We start from the raw sequence: 27,461 nt of genomic DNA on the forward strand, positions 1-27,461 counted from the left end.
GCTGCGCAGCCTGGATCCTTGCTCGTCCCAGTCAGACAACGGGAGTCACAAGCGCCGCACACACGCAATCTCTACCCCACGAAACGTGTAAGTGTTCAGAGAAACGGTGCCTCCAGGAACGTCGTGTGCTCCAGACAACATGGGGGAGCGAGTGGCGTTAATGCTACTGGCCGTCGCGGCGTCGACTCTGGCTGCAGAGGTACGAAGCTTCTTAATATACCGTTATAATGCGGGTGTCATTGGAAGTAAGCTCGCTAATATTAGCCACCGCCAGACCGGAACTATGCGTTAAAGCACGCAAAACATTGTAAATCTGATCACAATGGAAATCATAAACTCTGTGCTAATAGTTCATTTATTGGCAAATGGTTTACACCGTCGTAATATAACATTTACTCATGTGTATGTTTGTCTGTCAAGGCTGTTTTAATTTACAAATTTGTAGATTACTGCTATTTAACTGTGAAGTAACCGGAAGTGTAGCCTTAAACTCGGTTTGTCCAACACCATTGTAGAAAAGAGATTAGACCAAGCATATACCGCATTGCTATTTGTTATGTAGCGATAATCGTGAACGATACGTCTGCCCCGTTTAATGCATGTTGTGTGTGTACCTGATTGTTTCTTTCAAACGCAATATATTTGCTGTGAGGTGAATGTCTCTGGTCGAACCTGTGGCAGATTATTTTATTCGCCCCCTTGAGACACCTGGAATGGGTTTTGTCCGTTTTGGTTTTTAAATCCAAGTGGTATCATACCTTTGTTCGTCGTGGAAGTTAATTAATACCCATTCGCTTCGATCTAGTCATTACTAAACGTGACACTGTGCCTTTTCTGTTGTTTACAGCCAAGGTACTGGTTCGGTGAAAAGAGCGTTTTTTATCCTCGTCCAGGAGCCCGAGGCTAATTTTAGGCGAGTGGGCGTGTTTGGGAGTGAAATGGGACGACGTGACATTTGTATACGTATATAGCTTTAAAAAGCCCCACGGCGGTCAAACCAGAAAATAAACTGACATTGTAAACGCGCCACAATGAACAATGTGACCGACAAAGTCGCGCATTTCAAGCGTTTGATGGAGAAAAGCGAAGTAAAATGGCGGCGGTGCACTGCAGCATTAGGGTCGAGAGAGCTCAAGAGACGGAGAAGCCACGGACGCTTTGTTGCATTCTTTCTCTCTACTGCCTTTCCTTTCAAAGTATATTTTTATGTGCGGTATTTGACCACGTAACATGGAAAGCATGCAGTTTCCACATGTGTAGAAGAAAACATCGCATTTTCCCCTGCTCTCTTGAGCCACGTAAAAAATGAAGCTTTTGTACATAAATTGGAACGTAGCTACGGTAGTTCTGCAGTAAAGCCATAATTTGAGTGACTGACGAACATCTGTATGTCTAACAACATAAATAAAAACGCAGTAAATGCACCGGACGGTGTTCGTGTCGTAACCCTTTAGGCGCCGGAGAATAATAATGAAAAAAAAAAAATCTCCATTTGGAAAGGTTCTTAAAAAGGCGTGCTGGGCAAATGTTGCTTTGTCCATTTTTTCACCTTTGGTTCGTAAAGGACTCATCCTCATGGGCCGTGTGAGAAAATGTCCAATGACTGTCCGGGACTGTCATTTTTCGGATACCTGCTGTTATCAAGCCGTTGTAAGATTTTAGTGTATCCTGTTTTGGTTATTGTGCAAACATGTCGACATTACTTACAGAGATAAGTGTATTTTAAAAAAATAAAAAATAAAATAAGTTCTTCAATATTAAACAAAAGAGAACATCTTTTACAATCCAATTTAGATTTGCAGCAGGTACAGTATAAACTCAACAGGTCAAATTGCAAAAAAAGATCATATCTAGTGGGCAAATAGTCTGTGCACAGACAACCGTCGTTTTTTTGGGGGGTGGGGGCATAAAAAATAAACTTTATTCTAAAGTGTTAATTATTTATTTAAACATTTTACTTCAAATTTTACTCTTAAAACAGTTTACATATTTTTTGTTGAATAATTGTGCAATAAAAACACAGATTTTTTCCCAAGCATAATCGTGAGCAATAACTATGATTGCAACATATAATGCAGCTTTTTGTTTTGTACATAATCGTGGCCTACATGTACGCTATTCTTAGCTGTTATTTACATTTGAGTTGAGCAACATTTTAGCCTGTTGTTTAGCCTGTTATCTGCCTCAGTGTTGGCAGAAGATGTACTGTATTTTGTTATGCTTGCAAAGAGTGGTACAAATTGTTAAAATCAGCACTCCTGCTATGTCTACTCCTTTTATATGGTGGTATTTAATCATGCTGTGTGTATCAAAGCAGAGCAATACTTGCAGATCATGTGTACGTTCATATGATATATGAACTTATTTTACAATGATTTATTTTTTCTTTCAAATTAACCAGCAAACAAATGGCAATGTAAACACAGCTTTGTGGTCGCATGCAATGATATCTTTGCAGCTGATAATTTCATAACACTTTCATCTGATATTTTGCCAGACGGTCTTTGACAAAACTATAAACAATCATAATAACAACTTGATAAAGCATCCCCTTGGGAACAGTTTTCACTCTTCATATTCTTAATTTTAAGCTGAATGTGCCACATGCGTCGTTTCTACCAGTGAGGGAGTGTAGCTGTGCAGGATCGCACGTTACCTTGGCGTGCTCTAAGGTAAGGTCTAAGGTTTCATATCCCTGTGCCTACACGCCCCTTGTAATCAGTTTCCATTGAATGAATCATTTGGGCCGAACCTCAAGGAGAGCAGGTTCTTTGTTCGTAATCCTTTGCTTCCATGACTCATGTCATGGCAGACGTCCTTACCCTCTGAGCCCGGTAAGCCTCGAGCTTCGAAATAATGAGAGGATAAAAATTGAACCCAGTTGGAAAAGACATGTTGAGACATCTCTGCTAATTTATTGTGCTTATTGTAGATTGTTATAAATACTGTATCGGTTTGAATATTTCAAATGGAATGTGTTTGCTTCAATAGTGATGAATCAGCAAGCTATCTCGTCTACTTTCCCTGTTCATGTTCTTTGTCGTTGTTTTTGTTTAAGTTTTATTTTCATTGTTGTCTCAGTAAACCGGGGTTGCTGCTCATTTGCTGACCTGTCCCCAACCTATTGCTACCAATCCAGCTATTTTTCCAATAATTTAGTTGGGTACAGTACAATCTTGTTTTGCTTCCTTTCCAAAATAAGCTGAATGATAGCTGTGCCTTCTTGTGTGTAATATGACTACATTATCTACCAGCAATGCTCGCTGATGATGTTCTTCAAACAATGGACAATTCTTCCGATGCTTCATGCCTGAACGTTGATGTATTGTCAGTGTTATATCTTTGTTTTGTTTGTTTTTTGTTTTGCCTGATATAATACCCTCATGGACTTTGTTTGATTGGGTGATTGTTGTGCTCTACAAAAGAATCAAAACACGTACATGCAGTAGATAAATGATCAGGATTGATGACGCTGCCCTAACCCTAACCCTAATGCAGCGCTATAAGCCTCAGTAATGTGCTCTACTGGGCCCAAAATGTACTCGACATCCTTCCTCTTCTTCGCAAGTAGCATCATTCATCACTGTCAGGGTGTGACACCAGCCTGTAAATGTCAGTGGTGTGCTGCCTGGAGCCTGCCCTTCATTTCACAGCTGGCGAGTAGGCAGTTGTTAGTGCCGGATTTTATTAATAATTGTGAAGTGACTTGCGCTGATCTGCCTCCTTACTCGGCGCAGACATGTAAGCGGTGCACACTCGAGCATGTATCTGCAATTTCACATTCAGATGATGGTGCTGCCATGCCTTTTGGGTAATGATGCTTTGCGTGGCCGTTGCATGTGACTGACCTCTGTGAGTGGCCATTGAGATCAAATTGAATCACGTCTTACTGTAATTGTGCAAAGGTTCAGGTGACAGGAAAATATCAGGCTCGTTCAAATATATCCAGCTTAACTCTAACAAACCTTTTGACTGAAATCTTGCTGAAAGCTCTTATGATGTCAGAACTTTGGGGATGGATTTGGCCGCCTCCAAGTTTTCTATGCTGAAAAAAAACCCGTGCGTATTTATGGCGTATACATGTACGTAGCTTGTTTCCATTGACTCGTATCATGACTGAGTCGTTATGGCAAAAGAGTCTATCAATTTGCTTTGGCATTTAATTACAATATTAACAGCTGCATATTATTTATTTCTTTATTTGGAGTCATAAAACTCACTTTAAAATAGGCATGGGACGATAACCGCAATATTTAAAAGTCAAGGTTTCAATAACCGCTAACCCTGTCTGTTACCGGTAATGAGTGTTTGTTTGTTTTTTTTTTTTGTTTTTTTTTTCAAAACTAACAAAGGGGGGCATTTAAACGGGGCAAGCTCAACAAGTTGTCTCTTTCAAAGTAATTAATGACAATCTCTGTTTATTTTTAACCTTCTTAACATGCATAAAGGAGAAGGAGGACCTTTGTGTTTTCATCCCATCAGACCTAAGCGTCATGTTGGAGGGCGTACCACGTTTGAGTGTCCAAAACCAATAAACACACTGAATTTTGATAATGTTGCCACTGCTGGGAGATGATTGCACGAAACTTTACCAATCAAAATCAAGTTATGGCACTTCACACCATCTGTGCCTTTTTGGGATTTTACAAGATAACTCTCAAAACGTAACTTCAAAAAGGCAAATGTCAGTGATCCTTTTTGATCAAACACATATATATGCTGACGCATATATAGTCAACCAAACTTGCTTTGGACATTCATGGGAACAAGGTGGCAATAGGCATGTGACAATATCAGATTCTGAGCATACCTTGAACAAAAATAATCGTAATTTAAAAATAATGAGGAAATTGAGGCGAGGGTGAGGATTTTGGTCATGGCATTTTGTGCAGTGCCAGCAACTTCTCGCTCACTCGCTCTGGTCACTTACAATCGCTTAAGAATGATCTTATTGCACTGTCAATTTGAAATAATGCCCTGTTTTTTTTTCAATAAACTGATGGAAATTAAAACCTTTTCAAATGCAAGTCATTGATTAAACAACAAAATAATGGACAAATTGATCAATTATTAAAGTATTCGTTTCTTGCATCTCTAGTTCATTGCACTAATAAAGGATGCTCTTGGACATTTTTGCAAAACCATAATCACTATATTATTGGGGTTGAAAAATATCGTGATTCTTTCTCAAAAATCTATCTTTTTTTTTTTTTTAATTGTGACAGGCCTGTACAATAGCCTCAAATACCATTTGAAGACCCCAATTTGGGTTGCTCAATCAGCTGTTTCTGTATTCTTTAAACTGTTCATACAATGCATGCTTGATCTGGAGCCTCACACACAGAAAAAATAATGATGAAATACTTGATCCCAGGTGACCTGAGTAAAGCTTTTGCCTCCGTTGCCACAGTGATGGTGGCAGAGAAAAGACCGCTGCTGATTTTCCAATCAATGGTGGAGGGTGGTTGACTGCACCTTCAGTTTCTATAGCAAATTATAATGCTCAAATCTTATGTGTGTGTATGTTTCATTAGTGACTAATAGTGGGCGTCACTCCACAAAAGATAATTTGGTTCCGATTCTCGCACATAGACACAAGATTCGAAGATGCAGCCATGTTAAATTGTAACGATTCACTGGGATTTGACTTGATTTGGTAACTGTAATGTGTAAAAGTTTTCCAAAAAACAAGCTATTCATGTTGAATTCAAAGGAACAACAAAATAGTTTTATTATCATAATCTTAAAGTGTTGTGGGGGGTTGGTAATGCAAGTGATGATGGAAGTGCTGAAAGTGATGACAAAGTGAAGTGGCACTAATAATTAGCTTAATTACAGTTTCTGTAAATTTACAAAATGATGGACCGTCGATGACGAAAAATGGCTCACATACCGACAGGAATGTAAATGACGGACCAAAAAAATGTAAAATGCTCGCATCTGTAAATGAGGAATTGTTGTGTAGGATTTTAAGTACATATAATTGTAGCGTCACAAATTGACTCAGAACAAGCGGCAAGATAACCAAAGGAAAAAAAAACAACTTTTTAATGAGAGAGGATTCGACGTAAATTTGTTTGGGCACCGTGAATCGGTTAGGGTTAAGGTTAGTATATTGATATCGGCCAATATACAAGCTACTTATACCGTCATATACTATTGTTTTCAGCCATATCCGACGGAATGAAACAAAAAGGAAATTCTATTTTGGGGCAATGTTGTGATGCAGTATGTTGCTCCAAAAGCATTAATTATATAACTTGTCATGTTTGGTGTTACAAGAAATGCCACAGTGTGTGCACGTACACTTCAGGGAGTCTTCCCTTTGGGATAGGAGCCAAATGCTAACAGCTTCCCTCCCACCACCGCTCACCCTGCTCCCCACGGCAGGCATGGGCCACTCTGATAAGGCTGCAATTAATAGCGCTGCAAGACCGACGCCCACAAAGGAGGTGATTATGGAGGGACACTTTAAAGAATGTGTGCTAGCTTAAGGGTGTTCTTATCATGACCACAAATACACAAACCTTTTTCAAGGCCCACGTGTGAGGGAGAAGATACCTCGTGCGTGTACCCCTTGTTAGTTGCTATGGAGCTACATTTTGATGCCCCGCACCTTACAAATGCCCGGGGAATGAATGGAAGACTTGACTAATGGATTTAGACAGGATATATGACGCCGAAGTGAAAATCACATCGCATGCGTTTCATGGTTTTACTTTTCCTGCTGTTGCAGTTTTTTTTTACATAACATAGTCTTTCAAGCATTACCTCATAAAAACTAAAATAATAAGTAATATCACTTAGTTGATTGCATGAATGGACTTTTGTTTTAATCTCATCTTCGTCTTTTACTTCATCCCTTGGCATCCTATAAAAAAAAACTACTTTTTTTAATCATAAGGAAGTTTTCGTTGGCCAGATTTACTAAAGGTTTGTGCATGCTTAATGTGCATGTAAAAAAGTACAGAAGATAATTTACTGAGCATTGACAGAAGATTGGAGTCTTTTCTGGCAAACTGTCACCAAATCTGAATCCGACATGGAGCTCATTTTATATAAATAAGGGGCAAGTATAGTCGTAAGGACATACCCTGGGCAACAAAACACGTTAGTTGCATGTTACATTTTTGCTTGAAAGAAAAATGGAAAGATTAAACACATTAGTAGAGCATATGCAGAGGCGAAGACCTGGTAATTAAAGCTCAAATTGGCTCATGCTCATCTTTTGAGGCAATTTCCATGACTTATGCATTTTCATAAAATAATGCATTTGGCATCACTCCTAATAATTATGGGGGACAATGCGTCATATTTCATTAGATAATCTAGCAATAGTTTGGAAAGCATTTCAATAACTGCCTGCTTTTGTAGCATCATGTATAATTTCTACTGCAGGAGAATTTGCAGGCCTTGCAGTTATGTGCCTGGAGTTTCTGCTGACTTAAACGGAACTCTTTTCTCTGGGTCACGCTCATATAACATCAGCCCCAGGTCCCTTGGTTTATTCGCCTCAGATATGGCAAAATACTATACATCATGATCCGTGACAGATTGAGACTAAAGGCAGAAATTTTCTCTGATTGGTCTGCTGTCTTAATCCGCAATAGCCAGATGACCTCATCCCCGCCCTTTACAGTCAGTCCTGCACAATAGCCGGGCTGAGACGCGAAGCAAACTCCTTTTGTGCTTTGCTGTTTCTACACTTTCAGACAGTTTGTGGTGTCTAACACAAAGATGTTCTCGCCCTGATCATTTCAAAAATATAAAATAAAGATTACAAAGTGTACTCGCTTCCGTGCTGCATCGTTTGGGTATTTTGAACGGGATTTTTGTGCGCTTATCCATCAATTTATTTATACGCATTTGGTGTTTGTATCAGACATTTGCTTCGGCAAAGCCACCATGTATTTATTATTTTCATCCAAATATGCTTTCCCCTCTACCTTCCAAGTGTCTGCTCAAGCAAAATGGGTTTTGCTCAACACACGTATACATGAATACATGACTGGAGGTGAACATATCCAGTCTTCTCATAGTGACGTGGGTTTCTTTTCTGCACACACCAGTTCATGTTTGAAATCTGAAATCTTCCCACACAGCTGACATGGTTTGCTTAGGCTAGTGTAAAAGTTTGATTGGTTGGCCTTTTTGAGCCAGCCTCCAGCTTGCGAAACTGCTCACATCCTATTTTGAGCGATATCACATAAAATGTTCCATGAAAGTAGCATATAATAGCATGTCAGCCACACTACCTGCAGTTGTTAGCTGTAGTTGCAAACTAAGGCATAGTCTTAACGTAGCCGGGGTTCTTGCGAGCGGGCAATAAATGTATCTGGTTTGCCCTAGGTTTTATACGTGCCCGGGCTTTTTCTCCAATAAAAAAGGTATCTGAAAACTTCGACCAGAATGGAGATTTGCCAAATTCTCTGTATCTGCGTCTGCATATAACTATCATAAATGAGAGTTTTACGTCATCACTCTGTTTCCCGCCAAAGGCGCTGATGACGTTGAGGTCAAAAGAAGCAAGTTCTTTCTGATTGAACAAAATTTAGCCTAACTACTGCAGCCTAGCGTCATAGCGTGCTTGCCTTAGGCCTTGTGTACACGTAACCGGGACTATCTAAATCCCTCCCCTCCCAATGTGTGTGTTTTTTTAAATAAATATATATTTATGTATTATGTATATTCAAATGATGTATTGATATTAAACTTGCTACAAACAAATATTTTTTATATAACAGAGAAGGTGTTGTATTGTCATTGCTATACTAAACAGGAGCCGCAGAGCCAGATCATGCCATGCACACGTGAACTCTGCGGCGCCGCCTTCTTTTTGATTTTCCCCTCCGCATCCATTACATATTTTTGACCTGGTATTCCGATATAGAGCAGCAAGAAGTTGAGACAAACTTGCACCGGTAAGAGTGAGGTGTGGAAAGGCTTCAAATTGATTGTTGAAGATGCTACAGAAACCTGCGTCGGCTTCGCTGAATGTAACCAATGTGGCGCTTTGCTCTCATTTGAGGGCAGAAAGACTGGCACCTCTTTTCCCGGAGCACTACTCTGTCAGGCTCTAACTGACGCATCCCCACCCTTTCCTTTCCTTTCCTCCTCCTCCTGAGCCCTCACAAAAAAAAAAATTGAACATTTCGGGTTTTTCGGGCTCGGGCCTGCAAATCAAGTTAATTGATCGGGTCGAGTTGGGCTTTAATACCTGTGGGTCGAGTCTCGGGTTGGGCTGGATTTTTTAGCCCCGATCTTACCTCTAGCTCAACTCATGTTCTGTGTGACTGCAGCATATGCATCATTAGTTTTTTATGATTGTTTTCATTCCTTAACGCTCATTATGCTAGCTATCAATTATTACTTGAGGAGAGGATTTCTCATGCCTCAGTCTGCTCAGAGGTATGCATCATTCTTCAGGGGAAAAGGATGCTCCATTTCATAAAACAACATTTGCCTGTTTGCCTGGCAAGAGCTTCAAAACCATTAACAAGATTAGGAAGAGCACAATGGGATTGGTCCCTCTCTCCTCTCCTTCTGCCCCCACCCATCAGTGATGATTTCCCTCTGATTTTGGTCAAGCTGATCTGGAAGTACATTGCCAACAGTGTTTTTCTGCAGCGCCTGCTAATATGTGCACAAGAGGGCTTAAAAAAAATAAAATAAATGCAGTCATCTCACGCACACCACTCTTGCAGTGACGGAGAGATGTCCCAGATTTGACTCAAAAGAGAGATTATAACTATATCCAGCGTGATTGAGGAGGAACATGACTTGCCTCCTAGACTGCAATAATGTTGCTATAGGTTGAGACTCTAAAGCAGTTTTTCATTGCAAAATGTCTTATATGATTAAATGGTCAATTTGATTAGAGGGTGTCAAAGCAAATTTATTTATATGGCACCAATTCACAACACGAGGTATCGCAAGGCAGTTTGCACATTAGATAGGTCTTGGACCACATTCAAGGTACATTATGCAGGGTACTAGCATAAAACGAATGGAAATTTTCTATGATATTTTTTCTTCATAGTACACATTTTATTTAGAACACAATAATAAGATTTTCAATAAAAATACTGTACAATGAAACAGAAATAACTCCCAAACAAAATATACAGCATGGTTGTACCAAAGTGAGTAAGGTCTTTTCAAGGGATAGAGTGAAGCGTAAGAATGAAATTGAATACAGAAAACATGATTCAAATAACATTTTGGAATATCTACCTTTTAAATTTTAGTAACACAGTTCATCATCTTGTTCTTCAGGGGTGTCAAACTCATTTTGGTTCAGGGGGCCGGCTGCATGGAGGAAAATCTATCAAGCGGGCTGGGCAGATAAAAATCATGCTACATACTGTATCTTAAAAACAATTATTGTTAATTTTAAGCAGATTTTTGCTCTGCACACTGGCCTGGTCCCAATTCCTCGCAAACAGCGGGGGTCAACAATAATATATAACGATCCGTCCTGTAGCCGCTTATCCTCTCATGAGTTGCAAGCGTGTTGGTGCCTATCCCAGCAGACTTCGGGTTGTAAGCAGAGGACACCCTGAGCTGGTTGTCAGTCAATTGCAGTGCACACAGATTCGAACAAACGTTCTTGCACCCAATCACCTGCCATGTATGTTTTTGGAATGTGGGAGGAAGCCGGAGTGAACCCACGCGGGCTTGGGTAGAACATGCAAAGACCACACAGGAAGGCCAGATCAAGGTGGATTTGAATTCTGGTCCCTGATATAAATATAATGTTGGGAATGCAATATATCCTTTTTTATTTACCTTAAAATACAAATAACTTCCTTTTTTGTCACCTGTGTGTCAATATAGATATTTTTTTACTTGGGGTTGTATAAAACGAATGGAAATTTTCTATGATTTTTTTTTCATTCGTTCATAAAATATATATTTTGTATGGAGCACATTATAAATAAAGAAATTAATACATCCACCCACCCATCCATTTTCTGTAGCCACTTATCCTCACTGGGGCTGCTTGTGCCTATCATTCCAGCTATCTCTGGACAGTATGCTGGGGACACCCTGAGCTGGTTGCCAGCCAATTGCAGGGCACACAGTAACAAAACCATTCACGCGCCCAATCACACCTAGGTTCAATTTAGGAGTGTTCAATATACCTGCCAAAGTGCCGCCCCAAACTAATATAATAAAATACAAATATCCAGATAAAGGAAAACGCCCCAATCAATATCTGTGGTTATACAATTGCAAAGACTTGAACAGAATAAAATGGTGCTGTAGTGTCTCTTTCTGTACACTGGGTGTCACCCATGCACTGATACATGTTAAAAACTCAAGAAGAAGAATACATCGAATTCAAAAAGAAATACAAGACTGAATGCAGGGACAAAAGCTGAACGTTTTGTAATGGCCCAGATGATGACCCTCGCCCGTTAGGAATCTCTTCAAGGCGATGAAAAGATTGTACTTACGCTGAGCAATAACACAACAAAGCTAGATGCTAATGCTAACATCGATGTTCCATTTTCTGTCATTTAAGCGGTCAAAAAGCTATTTGGCACAAGCATAGCAACTGGTCACTTTGGCTTGTAAGTTGCAGCGCTGATCTTCGCATTGCTCGTAAAGTAAGAACTTTTGCGTATTGTAACGTTTGTTGTTAGGCACGAGGAAGCCTGTGGAGGTCAGTTGTTATTGAGCACTCGTGTGACTTGCGACTGATCGCAGCTAGGGACAACCGACTTAACCGTTTATTCCATTTTCCATTCATTAAAAGAGGTGATCGGACAGAACCACAAGTGAGCGAAATCTTCAACACACGCAAGGGCATTACAAGGGACTAATGGCTTATGCCCATTTTTTTTTCTTTTTACAGTGCTTCATGGAATCATTTTGTGGGATTCATTTTTCAGGATTAAACCATCCAACCTGTGGGCTGTATGTTCTGAAGGCAGTTTTATTGTCAAAAATGCTATGAGCTCATTCCTGTTGCGAGTGTTACAATTAGATGACTCAGTAGCGCGGCTTTTTTGTCAGGGGGGTTTCAATGCTGAAGAGAAAATTGTATTTCTTTGTCACTTTTTCAACTAAAAATGAGACTCTCCTAACATCATGGAGTGTTTTTCTATAGATTTTACCATTCGTGTTTCAGAACTACTTTTACTGCCTCCTCCATTCCCCAGCTACTTTTTGTGTTGGATCTAACAGTGACGTTTTACCCCATCCTGCAAACAAATAGAATGTAACTGCAGGCAGGTGCGTTAAACATCTCTTTATAAAACCCCATTCATTTTGTCTCACAGGTGCCCACGGATGGTTTGACGGGACTGCTGGCTGAGCCCCAGGTGGCCATGTTCTGCGGTAAACTCAACATGCATGTCAATGTGCAGAGTGGCAAGTGGGAAGCAGACCCCTCGGGCACCAAGAGTTGTGTTGGTACCAAGGAGGGCATCTTGCAGTACTGCCAAGAGGTTAGAGGCTCTCAATCTTCTTGTATTTATCTGTTTTCTGTTGTTAATCTCGGGGGAGTGAAGAGGGGCAGATGGCTGGGTGGAGCAAACAGGCAAGCGGAGAAGCAATTTCTTTGAGAGAAGTCATTTCCTCCTATTTTTATCATTTTCACTTTTGATGCATCCAAGACTTGATCTGCATTTAGCATACTATTAGTTGTTATAACGTGGTTATTTTTGTCGCAGTGAGCAAAAAAGAAAGCGAGAGAAGAACCAGGATAAGACTAGATTTGACTAAAAGGAGAGACATTCTGCCACACGTGCACATTTTCCAGCTGTATTGGCTGTATTTTTTTAATTGTCTACGGGAAGCTTGTTCATTATGTGCTTATTTTGCCAATCTCTTGTTGTCTATTACAACCAGTAAACAAGTTTCTGCCCTACATTTGTGTGATTGCTCACTATAAGCTGTCATTCGGTTATGACAGAACCAAACCTTAAGGAGTACTTAAAGTGTATTAGCAAATGCGCATTTTGTTGATTATCGTCTACGGGGTTGCCGATCACAGAAAAATTGCAAAGTGGAGAGTGCAAACAGATTATTTAAAGAAATGACACTCATGTGACGTGCGCTTCGGAGAGTAAGGTGGAGTTAAACGCTAGGGGATCCTTTGAGATGCCGCACCATTACACCACTATGTTTAGAAATAAAATAGCACAATGCACAGCTCTTTGAGATCAGCGTTCCGTTTCCGAGGTCCACGGCGTGATAACCTGTGACTGAAAATCGTACACAAATTCCTTTCATCTGTAGGTGTATCCAGAGCTCCAGATTACCAATGTGGTGGAGGCCAACCAGCCAGTCAGCATCCAGAACTGGTGTAAGAAGGGTCGCAAGCAGTGTCGCAGTCACATGCACATCGTAGTGCCCTACCGCTGTTTGGGTGAGTTCAGCTTACTAGGGGCGGTACTTCGACTATAATGTTCTTTTTTCATGATTCCTTTTTTAAGCATTCGTAAGCAGACTTGGCAACCCTCTGCGGATGTCACGTTGGATCATCTGAACGCTAATTTCAATGGCGTTGGATTGAAAATAGATGTAAATCTAAATAGAACCAGAATCCAATGTTTCCTCAATGCTTTTGAATCTTCTATTTCCCTCCTGAAACCCAACCTATTCATATGCGTCCAATTTAGTAGACATTTGTCCATTGTCTTATATCATTTGACTCATTTGAGCTGCCCAACTCAGTCTTCAGTAGAGGACACCCTAGCCATTGCAATGATAATGCCTCACGTGTTTGGGTGGAATGCAATTTACTCTGCTCTCTTTCCTGAGACAAAATGGACACCACTGTGGACACAAATGCATAGACTGCGTCTCGGGAAGATATTAACTACTGCAACCTCTTAGATGCACTCAATACATGTGTGCCACGGCGCAAAACCTCATCTGAGGCAGTGAAAAGAAACCCTGTTATTCAAATGGAAGAACACAGACAAAAGCTTCCATAGCTCCAAAAGGGGTACACTATACGAGCTGATATGTGTATGAAGAATTTGGGGTGTTATTTGTGCTGCAGTGGGAGAATTTGTGAGCGACGCCTTGCTGGTTCCCGATAAGTGCAAGTTCCTGCATCAGGAGCGCATGGACCAGTGTGAGAGCCACCTGCACTGGCACACTGTGGCCAAAGAAGTGAGGACAGACACGCCCGCAAACACCATCAGGCACAAAAAGTTGAACTTTCCCCGCTCACTGTCCTTGTCATTCTGAACAATTCGCTAGTCTTGCACAGACCGCACCATGAATCTCCATGACTACGGAATGCTCCTTCCATGCGGTATTGACCGTTTCCGAGGCGTGGAATTTGTATGCTGTCCAACGGAGGCCGAACGCAGCGCTGACAGTGCTGAGCGGGATGGGGACGATTCTGATGTTTGGTGGGGCGGAGCAGAGACCGACTATTCTGACAACAGGTACTCGTCACGGTTCGCCTGTTTTCGGAGTTTGGTCATGTGATCTTTCTTTGCAAGCTGAGCCATGATGGGTTGTTATCAGAGCCTGGCTGAAAGAAGGGTGGAGTTTGCTACTTAATTCATATTCCACAAACAAAATCCTAATCAGAATACAGTGTGAAGACTAAATTTGGGGTTGAGTTTCCCTTTAAAGTGTTTGGACTGTGAAGTCATAGCCTACCCGTCCAGAGCCATTTGCACGTCATATTCTTTTGTTTGGGGTTCATTCTGTTGAAAGATGTGGCAGTGCTCTTTAGTGTTGTTAAAACGTGCTCTGAATCACGTGAATCACCTCAGCTCATTCCAGAATTGTGGCATGGATCTTCAGGAGTACTGAGTTTCATTCTCTCTTCTTTCTGCATTTCATTTCCCCTCCCGTCTTCCCCTCCCTTCGATGCGCCACCTCTCCCAGTATGGTACGAGAGCCCGAGCCAGCAGAGCAGCAAGAGGAAACCAAACAATCTGTGTTGGAGGAGGATGACGATGAGGAAGAGGACGTGCTGGACAATGACCAAGATGGAGATGGGGAGGAGGACGAGGACGATGACGAGCAGGAGGAAGACATCGCTGACACACTTGATGACGACGATGATGAGCCAGCCACCAATGTTGCTATGACAACAACCACCACCACCACCACCACCGAGTCAGTGGAGGAGGTCGTCAGGGGTGAGTTTGCACATCCGTTGCGTGTATCGCATCATCTTTCCTTCACATGTGGGAAGTTGTGAAGGAAAGAAATGTGGAATAAGCTTTGTAGAAATATTTTTTCTCAGCGCAGCACTTTCAGTGAAACGCTCGCTGATGCAGTGGATGTGAATGATGATGATGAGGTCTGTGTGTGTATTTCCAAGACGTGTGCTGGGCCAGTGCAGAGACTGGCCCATGCCGGGCCATGCTGCCCCGCTGGTACTTTGACCGCCAGGATGGCCGCTGTGCTCAGTTTATCTACGGCGGCTGTGGAGGCAACAGGAATAACTTTGAGTCCGAGGAATACTGCCTGTCCGTCTGCAGAAGCGTCCGTAAGTTCTGCCAGCGGCGGACGACCCCAACAAGACAGCGTGCCACTTGTTGGACTCTAACCCGCAGCAAGATGCTAAACTGCTTTTTCTGAAATTTCCCTACTTCCTGTCTTCACTCCTGGCTAATATTTTAACCTTTTTCTTCCTTGTGTATAGCTGATGTATTGTTCTTTGTTCGATCTGTCCTCATTTTCCAGTCATTCTTATCCGATCATTCAATTGTGAGAATTTACAATATCTGTATTTAGTCACTCAGTATTTGATAAGTCCAACTACGTTATTTTATGAACAACTAATTTCAGTGCTTGCATGGTCTGTTCCCCTGCCTCCCTCTGACTCTACCTTGATTTGCCTGACATGATCTGAAGTGTGTTTTGGGCTTGTGAATGTAGTCAAGTCGAATGTAGTGAGAGCTCACTGAAGCAGCCTATTAATGCAAATATTCACATGGGTACGCCTCTGCCTTGGCCACGACTTCAAACTTGTCCAAAATTATTGTGGCCTGAATGTTTTTGTAATCTTTTCTTTTTCGTGATGTTTTTTTTTCTTGTGCAGTCATGCACTCTCAGAGCCAACACAACCAATTTCGATTGCTGTTCGACTTTCATGCCTAAACCCACACACACACACACACACACACACGCAAACACACCATGCACATGACGCACACACTCACCACATTTTCATTTGTCTTACTAAAGATAATCAACTTTGCTGATAACCAGTAATTCATTTTTCACACCTTGTGTTTGGGCAAAATGTTAATGGTCAAGGCTGTGGGATTAATTTGGGTTTAGTCCATAGGGATGAAAGCTGTGTAACGTATGGCGTTTTATGGTCGTCATATGAAAAAAAGAAGCATCGTCTGAGTTGTTTTGTTTGCTTGATTCACTGGGAACTATTCAAGTTTCTACTTGCTCTTGTTTTCTTCCTCTCCTGACCTAGTTTGAGCTCTATGTTTTCAGTCACCCACATATGACAATAGGGTGGAAGTTTTACTTGTAATCCCATCCCTTTTTCCCCTTTTGTTTACATAGTCCCCACGGCCACACCCGGCTCTTCTGACGCTGTGGATCACTACCTGGAGACACCTGCTGATGAAAATGAGCACACCCACTTCCAGAAGGCTAAAGAGAGCTTGGAGGCCAAGCACCGTGAAAGGATGTCTCAGGTGGGTCGCTTTTTTTTTTCTTCCAAACATTAATACTTACTTGCTTACTCCACCAGAATAGTCCGTAATGCCAACTGCCCGAAGACTGCTGGGATAGGCACCAGCGCGCAAGACACCATAGTGAGGATAAGCAGCTACAGAAAATGGATGGAATATTATAAAATAAGATTATAAAGGGAAAGTGGCAGCATGGTGAAAGAGTGGTTATGGTTAGCACATGCGCCTCACAGTTTAGAGTCCTGAGTTCAATTCAAGCTCGCGCCAGTCTTCCTGGGTGAAGTTTGTAAGTCCTGTGATTGTGAGTGTGAATGGTGAGATGGATGGACAGGGAAGGGGGAAAAAGCTAAAGCAAATGAGCAATGTTTATGTTTCTAAATGTGAAAGTGATGTTCTGAAAAGTTGTAGCAGAAAGGATAAGCACATCTTTTCATGCTCCCCTGTGAGGGAAGCCTGAACATATTCTATTTTAATTGCATTCCTTAATGAAGTGATTTGCAGCAGATGTGAGCACTGCACAGCAACAGCTTCAACGCCGCTAAAGTGGACACCTTGTGCAGAACTTGAAATGACATTTCCTTGTGCTGGAGTTTGTTGGTCGTGTTTGTTTTTGCTTGACTGGCTTTGAGCCTCGTATCATCAAGTTTTGCACAGTTGACTTCCCCTTTACAGACACGGCTGTGTGTTACAGGGCTGAGCTCAACCGTTGAGTCAAAGGGGGTGCAAAAAAAAGAGATAATACTCATAAATATCTCCCCGATGCTTGCAGCCAACACCAAAACATTTTGTTCAATTTTGTGTTTCCTACAAATGGTCTTAGTACGGTCTTACTTTGTTTTAGTTTTCTTTCATTTATCTCTAAAGCCCCGTAACTGCAGCCCAAACATATATTGATTCCAGAAAGCAAAATCATGGGCAGAAAAGCAGTGTGGCACCAACAATGCCATTGCGATTAATATTATGTAATAATCATGATTGCTGGCCACGTCTGGATCAGCTGATCAGAATTGGCTTGAGAACATCGTTTGCGGCTTATTGGAATGGGGGAAATAAATCGAGGTTTTAAGGAAATGTCATTTTATTTTACTTAGTATTATTATTGGTATTATTATTACTCCTACCACTGCAATTATCAATTATTATAATTGTTAGTATTATCATTTATTATTATTACTTAAAAAATTTTAAGGGCTACAAAATAGTCCAAAGTCCACAGATATTGCCAGGAGAAAAAAAAAAAAAGTATATCTGCCAAGGAGGCGGATATAAGTTGGACTCACCATTGTATAGGATGCTCCCTTAATTTTAGGGTCAAATTCTTGTATTTCTTATGTTACCATGTATAGGATGCACCAACAGTTTGTCATCTTTGTAAATTATTCATAATTTCTTGTGTTCATATCTATAAATCAATATATATGGTGCAGATTAAGTTAAGTGTGTTTCAGATTTCCCACATTGTGAGCGGTCAATGAACACTGGCCAGGGTTACATTGAATGCACGTGAAGCCGTTGTTTTTCAATTTTCTCGTGACGTAAATACGATAAATACTTGAAGTTGAACACCATCCATGATACACCATGTTCATGATTGTGTGTATAAAATATGAATATAAATTTAACAAAATAGTCCAAAGTCCACAGATATTGCCAGGAGAAAAAAAATGTATATCGCTGGTGATGGTCGGAATCCTTGTGCAGTATTTCCCAAATCACCATTTTTCAGGAGACCCCAAAAATGACACGTGGACCTAGTTTTGCCCCCTGAAAATTAGAAAGAAGTACCCTAAAAATTAGTTGGCAACCAGTTCAGAGTGTCCCGCGCCCTACTGTTTGAAGTCAGTTGCCTGCGACCCTTATGAGGATAAGTGGCTTTAGAAAATGGATGAATAAATGTTAAATGTTAAAAGAGGCAAGGTGAATTGATTTCAGTATATTGAAAGAACCATAGTCAGCAACATGGTGAGAAAATGTAATACAGTATTCAAAATGAAAATTTGCATTCGACTCCCGACACTGCTGGATACAGGAGGAGGAGTGGAAACTGGAAAGGAGTGCTTGTATGTGACTGCTGTTAGAGATTTTGGATGCAAACAAATATAATCTGATATTGATATCAAATATCAATATCAGATTGGAACACCCCTATTAATGATCAGTTTTCCAGCTTGGTGGCAGCCACTTTCAGCGTCGCGCAATGGCAACCAAACTCCAACTGGTAGTAAACGTACACAGTGTCTGTCTCCTACTTGCGCTTAGGTGATGAGAGAGTGGGAAGAGGCTGAGAGAGAAGCAAAGAATCTTCCACGCTCAGACAAGAAAGCGGTCATCCAGGTAATGTACAGTGATCCCTTGCTACTTTGCGCCTTGCCTATCGCGCCCTCAGTGCTACTACTACCGCAGTACACATATTTCCTTTGATCTTAAAAAACCTTATACCGTAAATGTACTGGTATGCTCGCTCTCTCTTTTCCGTCTCCTCTGTGTCTAGCCGCGTGCCTATACGTTTAGCACTTCCTCGGACGTCCGACTAGAGCGAGAACAAGAAGCTTACCGAACATGATTAAAATGCAGCGTTTACACTTTAAATTCCAATTTATTACAAAAGGCAAGAGGATCCAAAAGCTTGCTTTTGTCTCTCCTGTGTCTCTCCTGTAACCGCCTGTCTGCGCGCAGCACACACACACACACACACACACGTTACGAATGTGCTTGTAAGCACATTGATCGACAGCTTGGTCTCCGGGAGCTGATCACGTGACTCCTAGGCGTGCCGGAGAGCAAACGCTCACACCCTTCTCTGTGCCTACATAGACAGCAACTGAGGAATGCACAGCTTTAGAAATCTGACTTTTACTAACATTTCTTTTGTAATAAATTGAAATTTCAAGTGTTTCGTTATGATATAAGAGGCTTCACTTTAACTCGATGTCCGGGCAGCTGCTCGCGAGAGTTCAAAAGATGGAAAGTGGTAGCTACTGTTTAGTTAGTGTATAAGGTTAAATCATATAAGATTGAAGTAAATATGTGTACAGCACTGCAGTAATATTTGTCTTAAATAATATGCATCGGGGGGGGGGGGAACCGCGAAAAACGAGGGATGGCCGTATACTTGCACATTCTGAATATTTCATATTGTGGCTAAGGATATTGTTGGCCTCCCACCTCCCGCTTGAAACAACGACTGTTGCTCTAGCGTTTCCAGGAGAAGGTGGAGACACTGGAGCAGGAAGCAGCCAGTGAACGGCAGCAACTGGTGGAGACGCACATGGCCCGAGTGGAAGCTCTTCACAATGACCGCCGACGCCTGGCTCTGGAGAGCTACTTGACTGCCCTGCAGCAGGATCCCCCCAGGGTCTGCAACACGCACAAATATATCAATGTACTTTTTGGAGTGTCTTCGTTGGGTGTTTTATTCCTGTTCTCTTAACTATGTCACGTGTGGTTTCTTTCATTAGTCTGGAAAAAGTTTTGTTTGTCCCTGTTTATTTATGAATGAGATTTATTGAGTGGCAAAGTCTAACTGTGCATGGCAGTCTATTGCTGTCCTCCATCTACCGCCTGAAGCACTGAGACCATGTCCAATCTAAAGCGCTAAAGCGCTAAAGCGTTGGAACTAACTCAGAAGCCTTAATTTCACAGTTCATAAATTCTAGTTGCAGCCAATGTGTTTCCAATCACGCTGCCATGAGCATGCACCTCACTAGCTGTCGCGTTCTGCCTGTTGCAGCCTCGTCATGTCTTCAGCCTGTTGAAGAAGTACGTGCGTGCAGAACAAAAGGACAGACAACACACCCTGAAACACTTTGAACATGTCCGTATGGTGGACCCAAAGAAGGCGGCTCAAATCAGGCCTCAGGTATTACACACTGAACCGCAAAGGTTTACGCTGAGTTTGCGAATATGTAAGTAAATTGAAATGCGGTCGTTATTTCAGTATTCTGACCTATTGGAACATTTTTGTTTGGAGGACCTTTAAAAATGGGTGCCTGGGCCCATAAAGGCTTGGTAAACTACTGTATGTCCAATGCACTTTGAATGTGTTATGCCGTAGGTGCTGACACACCTGCGTGTCATTGAAGAGCGCATGAACCAGTCTTTGGGACTTCTCTACAAGGTGCCAGGTGTGGCTGATGACATCCAGGACCAAGTTGGTATGTTTCACTACAATCTGCCCTCCAGTGTTGGTCTTTTAGTGTTTTCTTGCAAATGTGACATTTAGGTTTTTAGGTGAATTATTTCGCTGTCTGTTTCCATCCCGATTCCAAACTTTGCGCGACCGACGTAAGATGCGGTGCGGATTGTGTTGTAACAGTGGAATTAGAAGCTTTAAATTTCCTGCATTTGTCTTTTATAACTGACAAGGACATTGCAACTTTTTGACCCAATTCTTCTACAAATTCAAATTAAATTGTTGTTGAGCGGTTGGGTGGATGAATCTGCCTGCTGTCGGTTACCCCCCCACCCCTCCCCCCTTCCTTATTGGACGTACATGCGTCACACAGCCATCTGTGTCTCTCAGACTGTGAGTTTACACTCTAGATGATGCCCACAAACCTGAGCTAGGAAAAAAAAAAACAATATCACAGTGCTTTTTTACTGGCGCAGAAAAAAATCATTATGTGCATCCCTCACGACATTTATTTTGTCAAATGAATAATAGTTCGCAGATTTCTTTGTCTCACCCTTAACCCATCTGCTATCTGTGATTTCTCCTCTGCGCAGAGCTTTTGCAGAGGGAACAGGCTGAGATGGCCCAACAGCTGGCCAACCTGCAGACAGATGTGAGAGTGAGCTACGGCAACGATGCTCTGATGCCAGACCAGGAGCTGGGGGATGGCCAAACGGAGCTGCTGACTCAGGAGGACACGTTGGGCTTGGGAGGAATGGGCTTTATCCATCCCGAGAGCTTTAATCAGCCCAACACTGACAACCAAGGTGATTACGCCAACTTTTGGTTGTTGGTGACGGTTGAGGTCATGAGTGAAAGGTGTGTCAAAATGTGTCCTTCACAACTGATGTTTTCATCTTTCTCCCTCCAGTTGAACCCGTAGACTCTCGCCCAAGTCTTGAAAGAGGTGTCCCCACACGGCCAGGTGGGTCTGCTAGAGACATTTGTCTTACTGTTGTTTTGGCAAATTTATCTGGCAAATTGGCATTGAACAGACTTTTGATGAGATAAAAAGCTTATTTTTTTTTTCTTTGCTAAAAACTGAAAACAATAAAGTCTCCACTGCGATACGCAAACACAATGAAGCTTGGTTTATGATTGACATGGCTGCCAGCTCCGCGTAGCTCAGCGCGTCAAAATGACGTCATTTCAACAACCGCGCGGGCCATGTTTTCAGCAACGCATACCTTCCGGGATTATTTTACTGCACGAAAGCTCCGCACGGAAAATATGGCCTATGAACTATTGCTTGTGGAAGTTTGCCAGTACAAACTCCTTCATGATACCGCTGAAAACGACTATCGTGACCTAAATATCGTAAACATCTCCTTGAGAGGATTGATCAAGAACGAGAAAAAGAAAATGAGGATGTTGTTGCAGACATGCTGGCAGCATTAACAAGCCGCTCAAAATTGATTCACCTGGAGACATCATAACCTCGACAGGTTCCTTTCTGTTTTAGTAATATTTGTGTGTGTGTAAAAGAATGGACATGAACTTTGGTTCAGTCTGCGCACTCCTTTTATCGAAAGTAATGCCATGACAACCTCAACTAACACGAACTACTGTTTTTTGCAACAGGCACTGGCTGCTAACAGCCAAGTGACGTCTACCTGCCCTCTAGTGGTTCCATTACAGTAGTCACATCCGTGCGTAAAAACTCTGCTGATGTGGCCGAGAGATTAATCTTCCTCGAATGGTGATGGATTAAAAAAATATATATATCTCATTTTTAAGTTACTGTTGATAGGACACACCCATAGGTTTGGCCTTTCTATTTGTGAAAAAAGAAAAGCATCTCATATTTGGGGAATTACGGTAAACCTTAACAGTAACTGTACTGTTATCCCTTCCCATTTCCATCCCCTTGGCTGTAATCGGGAAACACTGAGGGCCGGAGTTGCCCTTGGAGTAACGGCCCTCGAATATAGACCTAGAGTGGAAGATGGAGACGGCTAAAACCGATAACACGGAAGCAGAGTTTACGCTCGAAATTCCAATTTATTTCAACTTGTAACATCTTCCCAACTCTATGTTTTGTCCTCACTGTACTTCTTACCCCGCGTTCTCACTCACATGTGAGTTTCATTCGGAGACTGCTTCTTTAGATATAAGCACAGCTTGGACCGGCCAAACAATCAATCAATCAGCCCACGGGCTTCCTACAAGATACGTGATTAGCTCGCAGCGCGACATTGACCAATGAGGAAAGGAGATGTAATCCACTCCTGCCCAGGAATTCTACTTCACTCCTGGTGGAAAAGGTTTTGTAATTTTTGAAATGTTTTACATCAAAAACATGGTATTTAAACAGAGGTGTTTAGACTTTTTATTTTCACGGTATGTATGTAAGTGCATGACTGTCAACACCATCCATAATAGATGATACTTTTCTTGCCAGTGACTGGGATGAAGATGGAAGCCATTCCTGAACTTCGAATGGATAAGGGGGACAGACAAAGTACTGAATATGAAGTTCACCACCAGAAACTGGTAAACAGTCGTTTGCGGCGCAGTGACATTTAAAACACACCCATTTGCTTGTACATGCCAACGAGAATCATAAAGATGTCAAATTCAGGCTCTCAATTATCTCTCCAAGTGGCGTGCGCAAGGTGTCTGAATTAGAATTATAACCGAGCTAAAAAATATATTTGGCTGCCAAATAAAGTAATGGTCAATTTTTGAGTGCTCGAGTGCGAGTGCTAAACATGTATGTTCATATCATATTCCACAATTAGTGGGCTACCATGTGGAGAGGCAATTTGCCCTAACGCCACACACAATTCCAACTGGAGATTGCATGCATATCACTCTCCCTCAGGTCTTCTTTGCCGAGGATGTCGGCTCCAACAAGGGCGCCATCATTGGCCTGATGGTAGGGGGTGTTGTCATAGCAACGGTCATCGTCATCACCTTGGTGATGCTTAGGAAGAAGCAGTACACCTCCATTCACCACGGAGTCATCGAGGTCAGAAGCAGCCGATGCATGGGGGAGGGGGGCTCAGCTGCTATGGTGTCAACATGTATGTTGCCAATGCGCATGCGTCTAATGCTTAATGTTTCTCATGTTGCTCTAGGTGGACGCCGCCGTTACCCCTGAGGAGCGCCACCTGTCAAAAATGCAGCAGAATGGCTACGAGAACCCAACTTACAAGTTCTTTGAACAGATGCATAACTGAGGGGGATGTCATGGCCACACACACATGCACACACACTGACATCTCATTCCACACCTTAAGCACCTTCCCACTCCCCCCCTCCCAGAGTAGAGTGACATCAGCAGTGTGGCATGAACCAACCAGTAACTAAGTACAGTATATGGAGTTTATTGTAGTTCCTCAAATAGAGAGTGTACTGTTTTTCCCATATATGAGGGCCAAACGTATAAATGGTAACTTCAAGATGAGATAACAATTGTACCAGATTGCATCTGTCAGCTACAAGCTGAGTTATGACATAAAGATGCGCATTTTTATATCCCACGTATTCTTACTTATGGTGATTACGACAATGGGACAAACTAGACCAGAGGTAGTCGCTTGGCTGTTAGCAGCCAGTGCATTAGTCGCAGCTAACCAACTGCCCTTGTTAGCTGAAGTCGTTTAGATAAAAGAAGCGAGCAGTCTAAACCGGCGTCCGAGTCCATCCTCGTAGCTTTCGACATTAGCTTTCGAGAAGGAAATGATTCTTGTGGCAGAGCAGGTTAGAGACATTGAGGCTGCCCCAGTGTTTGGGCTTGACGGGCTAACGGCCCTCGCGTGACGACCTAGAGTGGAGTTCCTAACCGACCAAACAGGATAACGATAAGGTAGGGTTTACACTTACGTTAACAGAACTCTGAATATCTCTCCCAACGCTTCCTTGTGCCCTCTTTTCGTTGCGTGGAGCCTCCCTCTCTCACTCGTCTGCTCACCTGCAAGCCATACATAGCTGTCAACGGGCACCGTACCCGCAACAAATATCTAACTTACGACTACAAATACAAGATTAGGAAGGAATGACAAAGATGATTTTGCTACAGTCTTTACGTTGTCGGCAAACTGTCGGTGCGTCCTCGACACGGTAACAGAAAATACCAGAATTCGGCCCTCAAATTAAGAGTGCGTCCTGCACACCGATCCGTCTCATATTTGGGGAATTACGGTATGCTGCCAGGTTTGTTCCATGACTGTCTGTGCAGATGCTGTGACCGAGCCAATTTGCACCACGCCTTTTCACTTTATTGGAATGGAGAGACTTTGTGTTGCTCTGTTTGGGCCTGCTGATGTGTGGGAGTGGCCCCACTCAGTGCAATTAAACCCACCATTAATTGAAGAAGCCTGTTGTCTTCATACTGATCTGAGGCCACTACCCTGCATGAGAGTGTGAGCGGTGTTTTTTTTTTTTAGTTTATGACAAATTTAGGTGTGGGAGGGCAAATTTGGCCTCTGATCAGCGGGGCTACAGTTGCATGAACCTCGTGTGCAACATTTTTAATGAGGGAAAGAATGACAGCATAATTTGATTTTTAATCAAATATACGTTAAGGTGCATCAGCTTTTTTCCGTAAATTAGGTCCAGTGTCTTTTTCCCTTTCCTGCTACACCGCTGCGCTCTACTCTCTACACTGGAGAATAAATACCGTGATTGACACCCCTACCCTACCCTCCACTCCACTCCATCTCCCTGTTTCCGCTTTTATTTGTGCTTTTTAATGACAGCTGGGCTGTGTTAAGACACAAGGCTCTTAAGGTTAATTATGGAGTTGATTATGAACATGTTGATGACAATGCTAGTAATGTATTCTGAATGAGCTGTTTTTATTTCAATTATATCGATTGGTTCCGTTTTGTTTTTCAAAAAAGAATGAAAAGAGTAAAAAAAAAAAAGTAAAGTCATTTTTTTAACTTGTGTGTGATGTACTGAAGTAATGCTGGAGTCGTAGTCGTTCTTATGTAGTGCATGACAAAAATGACAACAGGATTTTGAAAGAAAAAAAAACGAGATCTTAACACTGCTCTCTTAAACGTCGCTCACTTATAGATTATGCTAGCAAGATTGTACATTTCGTATCCTCTCGTGATCGCGTGACTTCAAACCATGACGAAAAATATATATGGCTCTAGATCAACAGGCTCTGCTTTGATATGTAATACACACTTAAAACTGATCTGTGATTTTTGGATTTCAAGTGTGTTTCTTTGCTGTTTCATTTTGTGTCAAAACATTCTCAGTTTTTCTGAAGGAGAAGGAGGAGCTGGCTTCATCTGTATATTATTTTCATTTAATTGACGATTGTATAGTCAAAAATCCTGATGTTAATGGCTTAGCCATTTTTCATTTTTTCTTTGAAGTTTGACACTTGGATTGTTCTCCCCCTGCAAGGTATCTTATGTGGGGAATGGTTTGCAGGAATCTAACAAAGAATGGGTTAGAATCACGTTTGTGCGTTTTGTCCTTTTTAAGTTGTCTTGCATTGTATCCAATTGTGGGTGAGCAATGTTTTTTGTTGTTGTTGTTGTTATTTCTGTCTGCTCATAGCAGAAGTGGGGCGCTGACAGATAGGGGAGATGTGAGTCAGATAGAAAAGAAATGACTTGCAGTTCTTGGCGGGCGGTCTGTTTTGATCATGGGTTTTATACCATTTGCCAGCCCCTCCCCCTCACAATCCCCTCACCTCTCCCCTTTAGCTTTGTTTCTCTTCAGGCATGCTACTCACCTTCCTAAATGACATCCATGCGCATTTGAGTTCTGTGCTGTCTGTATACTGATCATTGTGCTGGATCTGAGTGAGAGGTTATGAAGGCAAAGCTCAAACATCCATTTGATTCGAATGATAACGGTCACAAAAGCAGACAGCTATTTTCAAAAGCTTGTTTCATCCGATGATCACATTGAAAGTAAAGTTTGACTTTGCGCTCTGCTAGACGTTTAAAGTACTTATGAATGGTTATTGAATTTTTCTCTGGCAACAAATTTGTCAGCATTCTTTCATGCAGGTGCTCACAATAAGCACGACAGAGGTTGGTAGAGAAGCGGAAGCGGGATTTTGTTCTGTTGCTTTGATTTTTGTTCACTGTGTGATATTCTTCAGGCCATTTGCATTGACTGGGGAAACGCTTTCTACACTGTATTCCATAATAAAGTTTTGAATGTACCTACAAGCTGGTGTCGTCAATTTGATTTAGTACACTTTTTAATGATATACTCTGTTACTTTACTCAGTATGTATGGGCTCACAGCGGTTAGATTCCAAATTTTGGATACTCGGTTCACTTCATTTTCTGTTCAAAATGAGTTGATCCGATTCAAGTAAGGACTTCTGCTTCAATCTATAGATGAGCAAAGAATCATGCTACTCCCATCTGCTTTACAAAACGGAATAACGAAATGAGAATTTAAAAAAAAACATGTAAGTTTGGATTTATAAGGAGTGTGCCCTTTTCCACAACTGTTACTCTTTGAAGCTAGCTATAAATTCCATAGCCTTGGTATAAAATGGTTTTGTGTTTTTCTTGGGGGGCAAGCCCCTACTCTGCATACACGGGCGCCCTCCAAGTACAGTACACCACCCTCCTCCTACACAAACATGTGCATGATCATGTACGTGTGAAGAATTATCCTCCGTGCTCCGTGAATCATGACACTTCTCATGATACTTGGCTGTG

At 41.9% G+C, this 27,461-nt stretch overlaps 1 protein-coding gene across 2 annotated transcripts; it reads left to right on the forward strand.

Annotated features, from left to right (window-relative positions):
• appa (amyloid beta precursor protein a) lies at positions 1-26,957 on the forward strand. Of its 2 annotated transcripts, XM_088441397.1 has the most exons (17): positions 1-199; positions 12,288-12,455; positions 13,249-13,378; positions 14,018-14,130; positions 14,221-14,411; positions 14,863-15,119; positions 15,305-15,472; positions 16,510-16,643; positions 18,900-18,974; positions 19,837-19,995; positions 20,371-20,499; positions 20,695-20,794; positions 21,366-21,578; positions 21,683-21,736; positions 23,213-23,304; positions 23,636-23,782; positions 23,892-26,957. In XM_088441397.1, the coding sequence occupies exons 1-17, from the start codon at positions 140-142 to the stop codon at positions 23,991-23,993; spliced, it is 2,292 nt and encodes a 763-aa protein (XP_088297523.1). In that variant the 5' UTR covers positions 1-139; the 3' UTR covers positions 23,994-26,957. The 2 variants fall into 2 exon arrangements, with proteins under 2 accessions (XP_088297523.1, XP_088297530.1); XM_088441404.1 differs by lacking the exon at positions 15,305-15,472 and having other exon boundaries at positions 3-199.
• Positions 26,958-27,461: the final 504 nt, after the last annotated feature.

This window comes from Hippichthys cyanospilos, chromosome 2 (genome assembly GCF_059441005.1).
Source record: "Hippichthys cyanospilos isolate Australia breed blue-spotted pipefish chromosome 2, RoL_Hcya_1.0, whole genome shotgun sequence".
Lineage (NCBI taxonomy): Eukaryota > Metazoa > Chordata > Actinopteri > Syngnathiformes > Syngnathidae > Hippichthys > Hippichthys cyanospilos.

Coding starts and splice junctions, on each gene's coding strand:
- appa (XM_088441397.1), top strand. CDS start 140: ATGGGGGAGCGAGTGGCGTTAATGCTACTGGCCGTCGCGGCGTCGACT. Junction 200..12,287: donor CGTCGACTCTGGCTGCAGAG/GTACGAAGCTTC, acceptor TTTGTCTCACAG/GTGCCCACGGATGGTTTGAC. Junction 15,120..15,304: donor AGTGGAGGAGGTCGTCAGGG/GTGAGTTTGCAC, acceptor TGTATTTCCAAG/ACGTGTGCTGGGCCAGTGCA.